At 42.1% G+C, this 15,066-nt stretch overlaps 1 protein-coding gene across 4 annotated transcripts in view; it reads right to left on the bottom strand.

Annotated features, from left to right (window-relative positions):
* The window catches only part of LOC106584063 (zinc finger CCCH domain-containing protein 3), a 119,241-nt gene that overhangs the window by 90,579 nt on the left and 13,596 nt on the right, over positions 1–15,066 (bottom strand). The window contains exons 1-4 of one of the 4 annotated variants that reach the window (XM_014168895.2): positions 5,920–6,050; positions 5,427–5,675; positions 4,088–5,330; positions 3,264–3,484 (exon numbers count right to left, since the gene is read on the bottom strand). In XM_014168895.2, coding sequence (XP_014024370.1) covers positions 3,264–3,484; positions 4,088–5,330; positions 5,427–5,675; positions 5,920–5,965 — 1,759 coding nt within the window. In that variant the 5' untranslated portion in view covers positions 5,966–6,050. Of the gene's footprint in view, positions 1–3,263; positions 3,485–4,087; positions 5,676–5,919; positions 6,051–15,066 lie in introns of those variants that run through there. The other 3 variants (XM_045706115.1, XM_014168894.2, XM_045706114.1) reach the window with 3 other exon arrangements.

Genomic DNA, 15,066 nt, shown 5'->3' with positions numbered 1-15,066 from the left:
CAAGTTCAAACAGGTGCCATTAATACAGGTAACGAGTGGAGGACAGAGGAGCCTCTTAAAGAAGAAGTTACAGGTCTGTGAGAGCCAGAAATCTTGCTTGTTTGTAGGTGACCAAATACTTATTTTCCACCATAATTTGCAAATAAATTCATTAAAAATCCTCCAATGTAATTTTCTTTCTCATTTTGTCTGTCATAGTTGACGTGTACCTATGATGAAAATTACAGGCCTCTCTCATCTTTTTAAGTGGGAGAACTTGCACAATTGATGGCTGACTAAATACTTTTTTGCCCCACTGTACATGTCAAAATGGAATTATGTTTTTAGACATTTGTACAAATTAAAAATGAAAGCTGAAATGAACCAGGTTTTCCGCTAGGATTTTGTCTTGAGTCAATAAATGTTTTGAGTCAATAAATATTCAACCCCTTTGTTATTGAAAACCTAACGTTCAGTAGTAAAAATGTGCTTAACAAGTCACATAATAAGTTGCATGGACTCACTCTGTGTGCAATAATAGTATTTCAAATTATTTTGGAATGACTACCTCATCTCTGTACCCCATACATACAATTATCTGTAAGGTCCCTCAGTCGACCAGTGAATTTCAAACACAGATTCAACCACAAAGACCAGGGAGGGTTTCCAATGCCTCGCAAAGTAGGGCACCTATTAGAAGATTTTTTTTGGGGGGGGGGGGGGCAGACATTGAATATCTCTTTGAGCATATGGAAGTTATTAATTACACTTTGGATGGTGTATCAATACACCCAGTCACTACAAAGATACAGGCGTCCTTCCTAACTCAGTTGCCGGAAAGGACGGAAACCGCTCAGGGATTTCACCAATTGTGGCTTTAAACAGATATAGAGTTTAATGGAGGTGATAGGCGAAAACTGAGCATGGATCAACATTGTAGTTACTCCACAATACTAACCTGCATGAAAGAGTGAATTAAGGAAGCTTGTACAGAATACGAATATTAAAAAACATGCATCCTGTTTGCAATAGGGCACTAAAGTAAAACTGCAACAAAAAAAGCGTTATGTCCTGAATACAACACATTATGTTTGGAGCAAATCCAACAACACTGAGTACCTCTTCATATTTTCAAGCATCATGTTATGGGTATGTTTGTCAACGGCAAGGTAGTTATTTTGGATAAAACGGAATAGAGCTAAGCACAAGCAAAATCCTAGGGGAAAACCTGGTTCAGTCTACTTTCCAACAGACACTGGGAGACAAGGCCAAATATGCACTGGAGTTGCTTACCAAGATGACATTGAATGTTCCTGAGTGGCCTAAGTGAATATCTTATCCTTCAAATGTAACCCTTTATGACAACACATATCATTAGCCTATACTGCAACAGCCTAGTTTTACCATAACACAGTGGTCTGAATCTCATGGTTTGCAGGTCACATCAAGCAAGTCACATTATGCTGGCTTGCAAAGTAATATGGATATGGATATCCAGCAATTGGAACTTTTAAATCACCCACAACCTGCATTTATAACGACTGCCAAGGTAGGGAGAATTGGACAAAGGAAACTACCTAAACCATTTCAACTTGAACAATGATCTCATTAACGGGTGCAATAAGTCCAACCACTAACGGATTGAATTAGATTAGAAAATTGTTTGTTATTTATCTTTGTACAGCATCAGAACAATCAATCAATCGATGTGCATGCAAAAACACAGAAATTGTAATAAACAATTCAAAAAATCGACCTGCAATAAAGTATGCTGGGAAATATGATAATGGTGGCTATGGTTTTGAATGTGAATGTTTTATTCTACACAGAGTAAAAATGACAATCACACTCAACTCAAGTTATTAACACCAACGGCCTATTTTACAACACTAAGTGTAAATTGAACTACTGAATTAATAAACCAATTAAATACATTATTTGGAGTGGAAATCCACTCTTCCTGTAGAATTTGTGCTTTATTTAGACAGACAAATTGCATGAAAGGTGGAAACGGGGATTGAACACTGGTCTCCGGTGCAGAAGCACACATTTGCTTGTTGCTGGGAGTGTTGTCCACATGACCACGGCACTGGACGATACTCTCATTTCTATCATGAATCTTGTTTCGAACTATACATTTAGGCAACTGATGTGTAAATGTTACATAAAGGGTATGTTATATAAAGGGTTTCGTTTGAATATTAAAAAAATGAAGCAAATGTGTTTTAGGTGTTTTCCCAATCTCATAAAAAAAGGTTTGGCAATTGTTTTTAGAGCATGGAGCTTTGTTCCCTACAATGTTCCAAAACAATTGGGGAAAAACTGTATAACACACTAATGAATAAAACAGCAGCCGCAATCGAATGGAATTGAGAATTCAGCATTTTCTGCATTATTTGATGCTGTTCGTATTAAACAGCTTTAACTTATCTATGATATTCACAAATTGGATGGGTTATATTTAGGATAACGTTTTACATCTTTATGATGGTATGTTTTAATTTGAAAAGCATCTTATTGTATTATTTTATATGTTAATCTAATTCCCCAAATTCATGAATGTTTTCAGAATTCTTGGGACATTGACGTTTACCAGGAATATTCCCTCTTAATTTGTCAAGAGGTTAAATTTGTCTTTGGAATCTGCCACGAGTTGAGGTAGTTGGGTTGTTTGGCTTGAGTTGAAAGAAGGAATTTAAATTCAGGGAATTGGTCGAGTGAGGAAATGTCATTATTTGAATTGTTGTGGCAGAATATTGAATTAAGAATTGTAGTTTTGAATTGATTTAGAATTTGTATTTGAGATTAATTGAATTGAGTGAATTGTTGTGGCAGAATAATGAATTAGGAATTGTATTTTTTTATTGACTCAGAAATGGAATTCAAGTTGAATTTACTCAGAATTGAAGAACTGCTATGGAATTTTGTATTGAATTGATGGGATTTATATGGAGAGGGAATTACATTGGAATTGAATTTGAGCAATTGACCCCAACCCTGCTGGAATGTTGAATTGATGGAATTTATAGGGAGAGGGAATTGAATTGGAATTTTATTTGTGGGATTCACCCGAACCCTGCTAGCGAAATGTATAAAAACATGTTTTTTTTAATTGAAATGTTAGAATGGAAAGGAACTCCATTAATTCCTACATTGATTTTGGAGTTACATGGAAGATGTTTTTTTTGTTCAGGTCACTAGCCAATGTCAGAAAAACCTACTGGCCCTAATAGGACTGTACATCATGTGTGTTTGCCCCCTTTTCCCCAGCTCTCTTTTCCTACCTGTCCTGGAGGGGTTGGGGGAGAGACGTCGTAGCTTGTGTCTGCCAAATGAGACCAGTTCAAGGGACGGGGTCCTCTTCACACCCCCCGGGCTCTGGACAAGGGTGCGTGTCCTCACTGCAGTGTGTGTCCGGACTGGAGTGTGTGTCCTAAGGCGCAGAGAGTAGCGGCTGATCAGGGTCATGGCTGCTGGGCTGGATCTCCGTTCTGCCCCAGACCCACTGTAATACATAGGAGTGTGTGTTAGAGGTAGATGTGTATGTTAGAGGTAGGTGTGTGTGTGTGTGTGTGTGTGTGTGTGTGTGTGTGTGTGTGTGTGTGTGTGTGTGTGTGTTAGAGGTAGTGGGGAAATAATATGAATTCCTCTGCCAAGAGGGGTGTGAACAGTTTGTGCCATGAATAGCGCTTTTGCCAATAGTAACAGACATGGCGTGTGCGCTTGAAGGGGGGGCGCAGGATGTTCCCTAATGCTGGAACGGGGGCCTGAACGAAAAAGTTTGGGAACCCCTGAGTTAACATGTGCTTTAAGTCCTTTTTCTTTAACATAAATGCTTCAAAATTCACAAAAAGTTGTTAGAAGAAATTTATCTCAAAGAAGAAAATGTATAAGATCTCCTAAGCTTGTGTTTACCAGAGACCTTATTTTCACGTTTATCCAAACCCTCACCCCCTCCCCCCAAAAATCCATTCAGCTCCCCATAGACTTTGACCCAAAGAGCCATGGCGGAGTTAGTGCTTACAAAAAGACGCCATTACTATTGCTCTCTATAGTAAGAGAATGGATGAGAAAAATCACTGGCTGCCCTCATCCTCTTCTTTCTCACCTGCTAACAGACCTCCTGATGATCTTCATCCTGCTCCTGAGTTTGAACCCTCCAGGGGAAGAGGAGGCGGTGCGTTGAGTTACAGATGGAGGGACACTGGACCCGTTCTCTTTCTCTGAGGTCCAGCGGAACAGAGACCCACCTCTGGACCCTGTCCCGGAGCCAGTCTGCCCCCCTCCCCCAGACCCTGCCTTCCAGCGGTAGCGACTACTGAGGGTAGTGGAGGAGGAGGCCCCTGCTGCCTTACACTGCTTGGCTAAAAGATTTTGGGATTTTGGTTTCTTGGCTACCCCCTCCTCTTTGAGGAGGTCTTTGGGTGAGAGGGGCTTCCGGGACAGCCTAGCCTGGGCCCCTGCAGAGGAGGACACCCAGGTGTACTTGGAGGTCTTAGGGACTGCAGTGGATAAACTGAGCCTACGGGGAACCTTCTTTCTGGGGGCAAAGGCTTTCCTACTGGAACTGAGGCTGGAAGAGAAACTGCTAGGGACCCCAGAATGGGAGACTGTGGTGGTGACAGGTGTGATTTGATTTTCTGGGGGCCGGGACTCTGTTCTGACCTTGCTGGGCCTGACTCCTCCTGGCTGATGGCTCTTCACCCAGGTAAACTTGGAGTGGTTATGGGGAGAGGAGGCTGGCTGGGCTGGGGTGAGCTTGGACCTGGGACTGAGAGAGGCACTAGGGGGAGCAGAGAGAGGAGGTGGAAGGGGTAGTGGAAGTGAATTGACATCGCTAGGGGTGGGGTTGTTGTTGGAGGTTGCCTTGGCGACAACCTGCTTAGCTGCTGTGTTGGCTTTCCCAGTCACACAATGTTTAATATGTAGCTGAGCAGTGCTCTGGACCCTGGTGGCAGTGGTGGTCGTTTTGGCTGAGGTAGGGAAACCTGACAAGTCCATTTGTCCAGGGGTGGTCATCATCAGAGGCAGTCCCAGTCCTATGCTCTTCCCTTCAGTCTTGGCCTGAATATCGTGTTTTGTTTCTCTATGCTGGTCCTTTGGAGGTCCAGGCCCTTTAAGCCCCAAGACTCCCAGCCCAGCCTTGCCCCCAGGTTCTGTCCTTCCTCTGCTGAGTTCTGTCTCTATAGCTGTGGATCCACTGCCTGTCCCCGTCATAGATCTTCTCACTCCCCCCGTGAGTGCGTACTGCTGGCCCCTCGTTCCTGTTAGATCCCTAGACGTAGAACATTTTGTTCCATCCTTCTCTCCTCTAGCTGGGTCCTTACTGCTGTGGCTGGACTGTAAGGTATCTGCAACATGAAGGGACAGGAAGCCAGTAGAGGAGTTTGGTGATGCAGAATCTAAGGCCTGCTCTAAAGAGGGCTTGGTAATCTGTATTGGTCTACCTTGCTGCTCTAGAGAGGGCTTGGCAGTCCGTGTAGTAGGTCTACTGTGCTGGGGTGCGCTGGTCTTGCTACTGAGGGTGTAGGTCTTCCTCCAGTGTCCTGTGGGTTGAGGCCCACCCCGCGAGGGGAATGTAGAGCTGAAAAATGAGCTGGGACTCCTGCCTCGGGCTGGTGGTCTCGCTGGGTGCCACTGCTGGCCAGAACAAGAAGGGGCATCACCATGGATACTTCTATGGTTATTGATGAGATCTGTGAGATGACAGAAAGAGGTTAAGAAGTAACTGGCAAAAGTGGTTAATTAAAGTTGAAAAGCGTGTATCTAGCTAGCAACGTCAATTTGTGCCAGCTAAATTAGATAGCGTTAGCTAGGCATCAACAGAGAACGTGGTGGTTCCAACAGCCAACGTGACAGCTTTCAATTGTAACTGGTAAGTATTAGTTATTAAATATAGTGTATCAGTAATGTTAACTGAACTGTAAAACACCATATTACTTTGCAAAAGATCGATTTGCCTTTTCAGCGCTTCTCTCTCATCCATGTTGTTTATGTCCTAAACTCAAACGTCATCATCCAGCGTCGCGATTGTAGGTTACGTGTTGAGGAGTTTGGTCGTTACCACAGCCACAATGTCGGAAATCCCACCTACTCGACCAATCAGATGCAAGGCCAGACGAGACATGCAATATGTACTGGAATACATTGGTCACTAATATTACCACACAAAAACTTGCTTGTTAACAATGTCAGAGGTCTCTTTCAGAATGATCCATAAGTATTACCCTGCGAATCATTACCTGAAGAAACTAAAAAAAAAAGACATGAACGGTGATTGTACTTTTTGTGTTGAGCATCCAGAAACAGTTTCGCGTTTATTTTGGTATTGTCTACATGTAAAACAATTATGGTAAGATATTCAGTTTTATAATTGTTAATATTCTTGATGACTTTTGTTTTTTATAGGAGAATATTCTGCTCGGTTTCCTCAACCATAATTAAGATTTTTTTTTTTTAAAGAGACATGCATTTGTTTTATCTAGTGATTCACCAATGATGTGGTTATTTATTAACTATAATAAAACCAAACGTTGTAAATGCAAAGTGGTAATCAGATGTTTTATTCAAACTCAGCTCGCAAGCGTATCATGATATTTGCCTTTACTCATAGTTACTTGTCTTACCCCAAAATAGGTTTACTCCAATATCTGCATTGTATTTTAAATGGCATATAGACAAACAAATTGACATATCTTCATTTTAGATTTTTATTTCCAAAATCCACAACAGTATAACAGAAATGTTCACAGAATTATTTATTTATTTTTTAACTGGCTGATTTTTTGCCTGATTTAAGATATAAACTTCAACCCTGTTACTTTATTTGGCACCTAGGCCCTTACTATAGTAATTTGTTTATTTAACTTAACATAGCCATGCAGTCCACCTTTACGGTATTTTGAACCAGTTTGCCACTGTACAAAGGCATGGTCTTCAAGCTATGGAAGATGGCAAAACATTTAATAATAAATAATTGATTGGACTTACATGACACTTTTCTAAACACCCAACAGTGTAAGGGGAAACTCACCACGCTAACCCAACTCACATACTCTACTTTTATTGGCCCAAAGTAAACTTGTTTAACATTTCTTTTTTTTTTTACAGATATTTTGTTATATATACATTATTCATACACTTTACATACAGGGTACTTTTATACACAGTATTACATGATAAGAATACAGTTTGATATACACATTACACATAAAATGGTACTCATCATTGCATACACATGTCATAAGTGTCATGGGATCTTTAGTGACCACAGAGTTAGGACACCCATTTGAAGTCCCATCTTCTTCAATTTTATTGAGGAACATTCCATTGTTAGTTGGTATTTCAACATTATTAAAATGAAATTAATGTTGTAAAAGTATATAGTATAAATTACAGTGATCTTTCTTTGAACTTACTGCCTTCATGTTCATTTCAGCAGCATATTTCTCTTTGGCGTTTGTGTGACGACCCTCCCACTCTGTCTGCCGTATTCTCTCTCTTTGTTCTTGTTTCCTTATTAGGATGCCGGTGGGCGGAGTTGGAAGGGTCGTCAGCTAAATGGGAAGCACCTGGGCCCGGCTGGGTCCCAGGATAAATAGACCTCTTCCACAGTCATTGGGGAGACACCCTCCATGCAGACACCATGTTGTTTTTGGTTGTGGTAGCTAATAAATATATATTTTTGATACTCCTTGTCTCCACGTTGTCTCCCTTTTGTTGCGAACTCTGAGCCGGTTCGTAACGGTTCGTTTGTCGGTCTTTGCCCTGGTGGCATTCATACGTCTTTGTGCCCACAACTTGACAGAACACCATTGAATGGGAGATTTTAACTCTCCCAAATGAGTTTTTTTCCTGCCAAAGGCTGTTCTTCTCTTGAAGGTCAAGAATATGATATATTACTATTAGAATTAAAGGCTTGTAGGAAACTAACAATGTTGCTCTGTCAAATAGAATAACTCCTCTATGCTTGGAATGGAATCCCTTAAATAAGAGTGCAGACAGAGGGTTGCTTCGCTTCTAGTTGTTAGGAAACTTTGCTGTATTTAGTTTTTTTACCAGCATTATGACCAGGAATACGACTTGCCCGAAGTGGATCCTTTGTTCGCACCACCCAGGGCAATTGAACTGATTCCAGAGGCTGACCCAAAACAATGCCCGCGGAGAAGAGGAAGTTGGAGCGGTCTTCTAGTCAAACTTAGGAGGTGCGCACACCACCCACCACTTCAGAGTATATTACTCACTAATGTTCAGTCCCTGGATAACAAGGTTGACGAGATCAGGGCAAGGGTTTCTTGCCAGAGAGACATCAGGGATTGTAACATACTCTGTTTCACGGAAACATGGCTCTCTCGGGATATACTGTCGAAGTCAGTCCAGCCATCTGGATTCTCGGTCTATCGCGCCGACAGGAATAAACATCTCTCCGGAAAGAAGAGCGGTGGTGTATGTTTCATGATTAATGACTCATGGTGTAATTGTAATAACATACAGGAACTCAAGTCCTTTTGTTCACCCAACCTAGAACACCCCACAATCAAATGCTGACCGTATTATCTCCAAAGAGAATTCTCTTCGCTTATTGTCACAGCCGTCTATATCCCCCCCTCAAGCCGATACCACAGTGGCCCTCAAGGAATTTCACTGGACTTTATGCAAACTGGAAACCACATATCCTGAGGCTGCATTTATTTTAGCGTGGGATATTAACAAAGCAAATTTGAGGAAAAGGCTTCCTAAATTCTATCAGCTTATCGATTGTAATACTCTCGCTGGAAAAACACTCGGTCATTATTACAACTTCCAGGATGCATACAAGGCCCTCCCCCGCCCTCCTTTCGGCAAATCTGACCACGATTCCATTTTGCTCCTCCCTTCCTATAGGCAGAAACTCAAACAGGAAGTACCCGTGCTAAGGACTATTCAATAATGGTCTGACCAATCGGAAACAACGCTTCAAGATTGTTTTGATCAAGCGGACTGGGATATGTTCCGGGCAGTTTGGAGAATAATATTGATGTGCACACTAAGACGGTTACTGAGTTTATCAAGAAGTGTATAGGAGATGTTGTACCCACTGTGACTATTAAAACCTACCCTAACCAGAAACCGTGGATAGATGGCAGCATTCGTGCAAAACTGAAAGCGCGAACCATTGCATTTTACCATGGCAAGGTGACTGGGAACATGGCAGAATACAAACAGAGAGGTCATTCCCTCCACAAGGCAATCACACAGGTGAAAACTTCAGTATAGAGACAAAGTGGAGTCGCAATTCAAAGACTCAGACACGAGACGTATGTGGCAGGGTCTACAGACAATTACGGACTAAAACAAAAAAAACAGCTACGTTGCAGACACCGACGTCTTGCTTCCGGACAAGATAAACACGTTCTTTGCCTGCTTCGAGGATAACACAGTGCCACCAAAGCGACCAGCTACCAAGGACTGTGGGCTCTCCTTCTCCATGGCTGATGTAAGACATTTCAAAGTGATAACCCTCTCAAGGCTGCCGGCCCAGATGGCATCCCTAGCCGCGTCCTCAGAGCATGCGCAGACCAGCTGGCTGGTGTGTTTATGGACATATTCAATCTCTCCCTATCCCAGTCTGCTGTTCCCACGTGCTTCAAAATGGCCACCATTGTTCCTGTATCCAAGAATGCTAAGGTAACTGAACTAAATGACTATCGCCCCGTAGCACTCACTTCTGTCATCATGAAGTGCTTTGAGAGATTAGTCAAGGATCATATCACCTCCACATTACTTGTCACCCTAGACCCAGATCAATTTGCTTACCGCCCCAATAGATCCACAGACAATGCAATCGTCATCACACTGCACACTGCCCTATCCCATCCGGACAAGAGGAATACCTATGTAAGGATTCTGTTCATTGACTATAGCTCAGCATTCAATACCATAGTCCCCTCCAAGCTCATCATTAAGCTCGAGTCCCTGGGTCTCAACCCTGCCCTGTGCAATTGGGTCCTGGACTTCCTGACGGGCCACCCCCAGGTGGTGAAGGTAGGAAACAACACCTTCACTTTGCTGATCCTCAACACTTGGGCCCCACAAGTGTGCATGCTCAGCCACCTCCTGTACTCCCTGTTCACCCATGACTGCGTGGCCATGCACGCCTCCAACTCAATCATCAAGTTTTCAGATGACATAAAGGTAGTAGGCGTGGTTACCAACAAAGACAAGACAGCCTACAGGGAGGAGGTGAAGGCTCTGGGAGTGTGGAGTCAGGAAAATAACCTCTCACTCAACGTCAACAAAGCAAAGGAGATGATTGTGGACTTCAGGAAACAACAAGAGGATACCCCCATATCCACATCCACAGAACAGCAGTGGAGAAGGTGGAAAGTTTTATGCTCCTCTGCGTACATAACACTGACAAGCTGAAATGGTCCAACCACACAGACAGTGTGGTGAAGAAGGCGCAACAGCACCTCTTCAAACTCAGGAGGCTGAAGAAATTTGGCTTGTCACCTAAACCCTCACAAACTTTTACAGATGCACAGTTGAGAGCGTCCTGTCGGGCTGTATCACCACCTGGTAAGGCAACTGCACCGCCCACAACCGCAGAGCTCTACAGAGGGTGGTGCGGTCTGCACGTCGCATCACCGGGGGCAAACTATCTGCCCTCCAGGACACCTACAACACCCAATGTCACAAGAAGGCCAAAAAGATCATCAAGGACAACAACGACCCAAGCCACTGACTGTTCACCCCGCTATCATCCAGAAGGCAAGGTCAGTATATCATCCAGAAGGCGAGGTCAGTACAGGTGCATCAAAGCTGGGACTGAGAGACTGAAAAACAGCTATCTCAAGGCCATCAGACTATTAAATAGCCATCACTAACACAGAGAGGCTGCTGCCTACATACAGACTTAAATCATTGACCACTTTAATAAATGGAACACCAGTCACTTTAATAATGTCACTTTAATAATGTTTACATATCTTGCATTGCTCATCTCATATGTATATACTGTATTCTATACTATCTACTGTATCTTAGTCTATGCCGCTCTGACATTGCTCATCCATATATTTATATATTCTTAATTCCATTCCTTTACTCTGATTTGTGTGTATTAGGTATTTGTTGTGAAATTGTTAGATACTACTTATTAGATATTGCCGCACTGTTGGAACTAGAAGCACAAGCATTTCGCTACACCCGCAATAACATCTGCTAAACACGTGTGTGTGACAAATAACATTTGATTTGACTTGATTTATTCTAGCTAGCTAGCTCATTTTAGATGACGGTAGCAAAAATTAGCTACTAGTTATCTAACAAAGAAAATACAACTGACCCTTTATCCCAGAACTTTTGTCCTTTCTCAATGTTATGAATTTTAGTGATGTTGCCAGTTCTTGTTACCGAATGTGTGTAGTTAATTGGTCCTTCTTCTTCGATGAGGTTTAACAGCGGTTGGCATCCAATAAATGTACTTTGCTTGAAAAATAAATAAATAAGCAAATACCCTACCATCTTACACTACACTACACTCACAAAAAAAAAAAAAAAAAATTGATATATATATTACCCCACCCTACTCCACTATTTAGTCTTACCTCAGGCCAACAACCTGAAAGGATGGGACACCACCACTTAACACACCCTGTAACTCTTCTGATGTCAAGTCTCGCACACCCAAATACCTCTCTGCAGCTGCCACCACAACCTTAATTTTCTGCGACTTACGTTCCATTCCTGCAGTACAGTTGATAAACATTGCTATAAATGCTAAAAATCCAATCTTACTGAAACATATATCACTTGTTGGCCTATCCCTCTGTACTGGTACAGATCTACTACTCACACCACCCCTTTCAGGATCCCTCCCCCTTGACCCATCTTCCTCTACTTTCTTCTCAGCATATGACAACCTCTGCAGTACTCTAACCCTGGAAACCTCAACCTGCCACTCTCGCACGGGACGTTTCTGATCCCCAGCCACATGGGCACCCCTACAATTAACACATACCACTACTTTCCCCAATGCGACACATTCCTTTGTCTCATGCCCTTCTGCACACTTCTCACACTTCTCACACCTAGGAACCTCGTGCAGGATAACTTATATATCCTAACATCACTTTGTTGGTCAAAGACTCAACATCAAAACTCAAAAAAACAGACAATGACTCTTTGGTTTCACCACTCACGCCACCCTGTCTGCGTCACACCAAACGACGAGCATCACAAACACCGGTAATATTCCCCTTCAGTTGGTCAACATTTACGTTTACTGCCACCCAAGTAATCGCTTCTTTCAATGGCACCCTTTTCTTGAGAGCAAAACAATTAGTATTTCTTGCCCCCATTTGTTTAGCTCTGAGCGCCTTCTCCCTCTGACCAGCAGAAACACAAACAATTATCACAAGACCACTTCTGGTTACCCTTACCGATTCCGCAGCACCCAACTCTGTGGATCAGCCAAAGGGCAAAGGTCCACTTTTTCCAAAAACTTCACCCCTACTGTCACAGACTCATCTTTATCCTGACCTTGTGGCAGTGGTAACTAGTGATGACCAGATTTTTTCCACTGTGGCACAGATGATCCATTATATTGTCCAGATACTCAAGAGGCCGCTCTAACAATGAAAATAAAATAAATGTTTTCCAAAATGTAAGGGAGTCGGGAGGAGGCAAGGTGGGACCATTCTAACCAATGAGAGAGCAGATACGAATTTGAACAACAGGCACTGACATAAAGTGTTTTTTCTCTAAATTGCCAGGATGTCACATCTACTAATCAGCACACTCATAACAACCTAAGCATTACGAAACTTCAGTTTGATCAAATAAGCCACATGTAGCAAATAAGTCATTACATTTTTTGTTAAGCAAATTCAACACATATAAAAACTCCTCACTTGGTGAGCAAAAAAAAAAACGCAACCTGCTGAAGAAGACTGATTTAGGGCCCAGTTATCCCTCTCGCTGTGGCACCACAGACACAAGGCGCATTTGAGTGGTAAGAAAAAAGCAACCGACTGCAGACCAAAGTCAAGGCTTGAAGTCGGGGGAGGTGCATCTGCGACAGCCAAAAGTCAGACACTGATGTGGTTTTCCAACATTTTATTTATTTATTTTATTTAACTAGGCAAGTCAGTTAAGAACAAATTCTTATTTCTAATGACGGCCTACCAAAAGGCAAAAGGCCTCCTGCGGGGACGGGGGCTGGGATTAAAAATAAAAAAATTAAAATATCAATATAGGACAAAACACACATCAGGACAAGAGAGACAACACAACACTACATAAGTAGAGACCTAAGACAACAGCAAGGCTTAGCACAACATGGCAGTGTTGCCATTGTTTATACAAATTATTCTTTAAAAAGTCGAAATAAACGTCTCCAACTCCTATATCACACACTGTCACAATCGTCGTAGGAAGGAGAGCAAGGCGCAGCGTGGGTATCGTTCCACATCTTTTATTTTAATGTGAAACTTTGCAAGACAAACAATAAACTATAAACAAACCACGACGACAGAGGTGCTACATGCACTAACTCAAAATAATCTCCCACAAACACAAGTGGGAAAAACAACTACTTAAATATGATCCCCAATTAGAGACAATGATGTCCAGCTGCCTCTAATTGGGGATTATACAAAAACCCCAACATAGAAAAAAGAAACTACAACCAAACAACATTAAACTAGATAAACCCCCCCAGTCACGCCCTGACCTACTCTACCATAGAAAATAAGAGCTCTCTATGGTCAGGACATGACACACTGAAAAATATATGTGTACAATGAATTGGTGAGAGAGAACCTCAAATATCACATTAATCTGCACATATCCACTGTATTCATGAATTGCAGCAAAGTTGGTTCCTATTTGTCATGTCTTTGGTCACGTTCACATGGGTCAAACAAAAACACCCTTGGTTCACAATACTCACTGGGCACACACTGGTAGAATCAAAGTTGTTTCCACGTAATTTTTATAAAATTACGTTGAACCAACTTCATGACCTATGATCACATGATTTTGTCAAGTTCATGCAATTGACATTGGATGAACTTGGTGAAGTATGCGCTTGGAAAAGTGAAGTCTGTCAGAGTGACCAGGAGTGGTCATATTTTGACTCATTGTAATTCTGAAGAGCAGAGGAAGATTGCAGTGGGCCCCAAAAGAATCCAGACAACAGAAGTTTTGTGATTTGAACTTCGGAGTAGATCATCTGTCGAAGGAGTCATCTCAGGGTTGACGACGGATGTTCAGGTTGAATACCTGAAGATAATTCCTGGTGTAGTTGGTGCCCAGTGTCTGACCCGCTGGGTGAATGGAGAAAAAAAAGAAAGTCTGTCAGTCCTGTTGTTTTTTTGATAAAGAGCAAATACCTACCCATGTAAAGTTTGGTTATGTAAGATGCGTTGTAAGAGCTATCGTCCCCAAACCACTACAGTGTAAGAATCGTAAAGGATTTGGCCATGTTTCAAGTGTATGCAGATGAACAGAGTATACTGAAGAACGGTGTGTAGAAGGACGACGATGTTGCAATTGTGATGGGATCATGAGCCTGAGTTCCTGGAGTGTCCTGTAAGGGTGAAGGAGATTGAAGTGGCAAAAGTTAGAGTGGTCAATCGAATCTCCTATGCGGAGGCAATGAAAATAATTTAGAAAACAAGTGATGCTAGTGAAGATATGTTAGTGGATACACCACAGCCTGTAGTAAATGTTTGCCGCTAGACAAAAGATACCTTGTGTGTTAAAAAGGTGTATTTTGTTGTGTTCATTGCCACAGTTATAAACTGTACAGCACAAGTCTCAAATAAGTATTTTTTTTATCATGTTTTGGCATGAATATATGTCTCATTCCAAGTAACTAGCTGCAGGCTTAAAGAAACTTTCAATCATATACTTTGTATAGAAACCCAAATAAATGTATATTGAAAGGTGTGTGTGTGTGTGTGTGTGTGTGTGTGTGTGTGTGTGTGTGTGTGTGTGTGTGTTTGTTTGTGTTGTCATAACTCTCCTGTGACAATCTGAAGGATCAAGTTACAGTGGGTCCCCTCTACAGCGTGCTCTCTCTCATAAAAGTTGGAAGTCTGA

The sequence above is a fragment of the Salmo salar genome, chromosome ssa23 (genome assembly GCF_905237065.1).
Source record: "Salmo salar chromosome ssa23, Ssal_v3.1, whole genome shotgun sequence".
In the NCBI taxonomy this organism is placed as follows: Eukaryota; Metazoa; Chordata; class Actinopteri; order Salmoniformes; family Salmonidae; genus Salmo; species Salmo salar.
The sequence above is the reverse complement of the archived record's forward strand: the minus strand, read 5'-3'. Positions and strand labels throughout refer to the sequence as shown.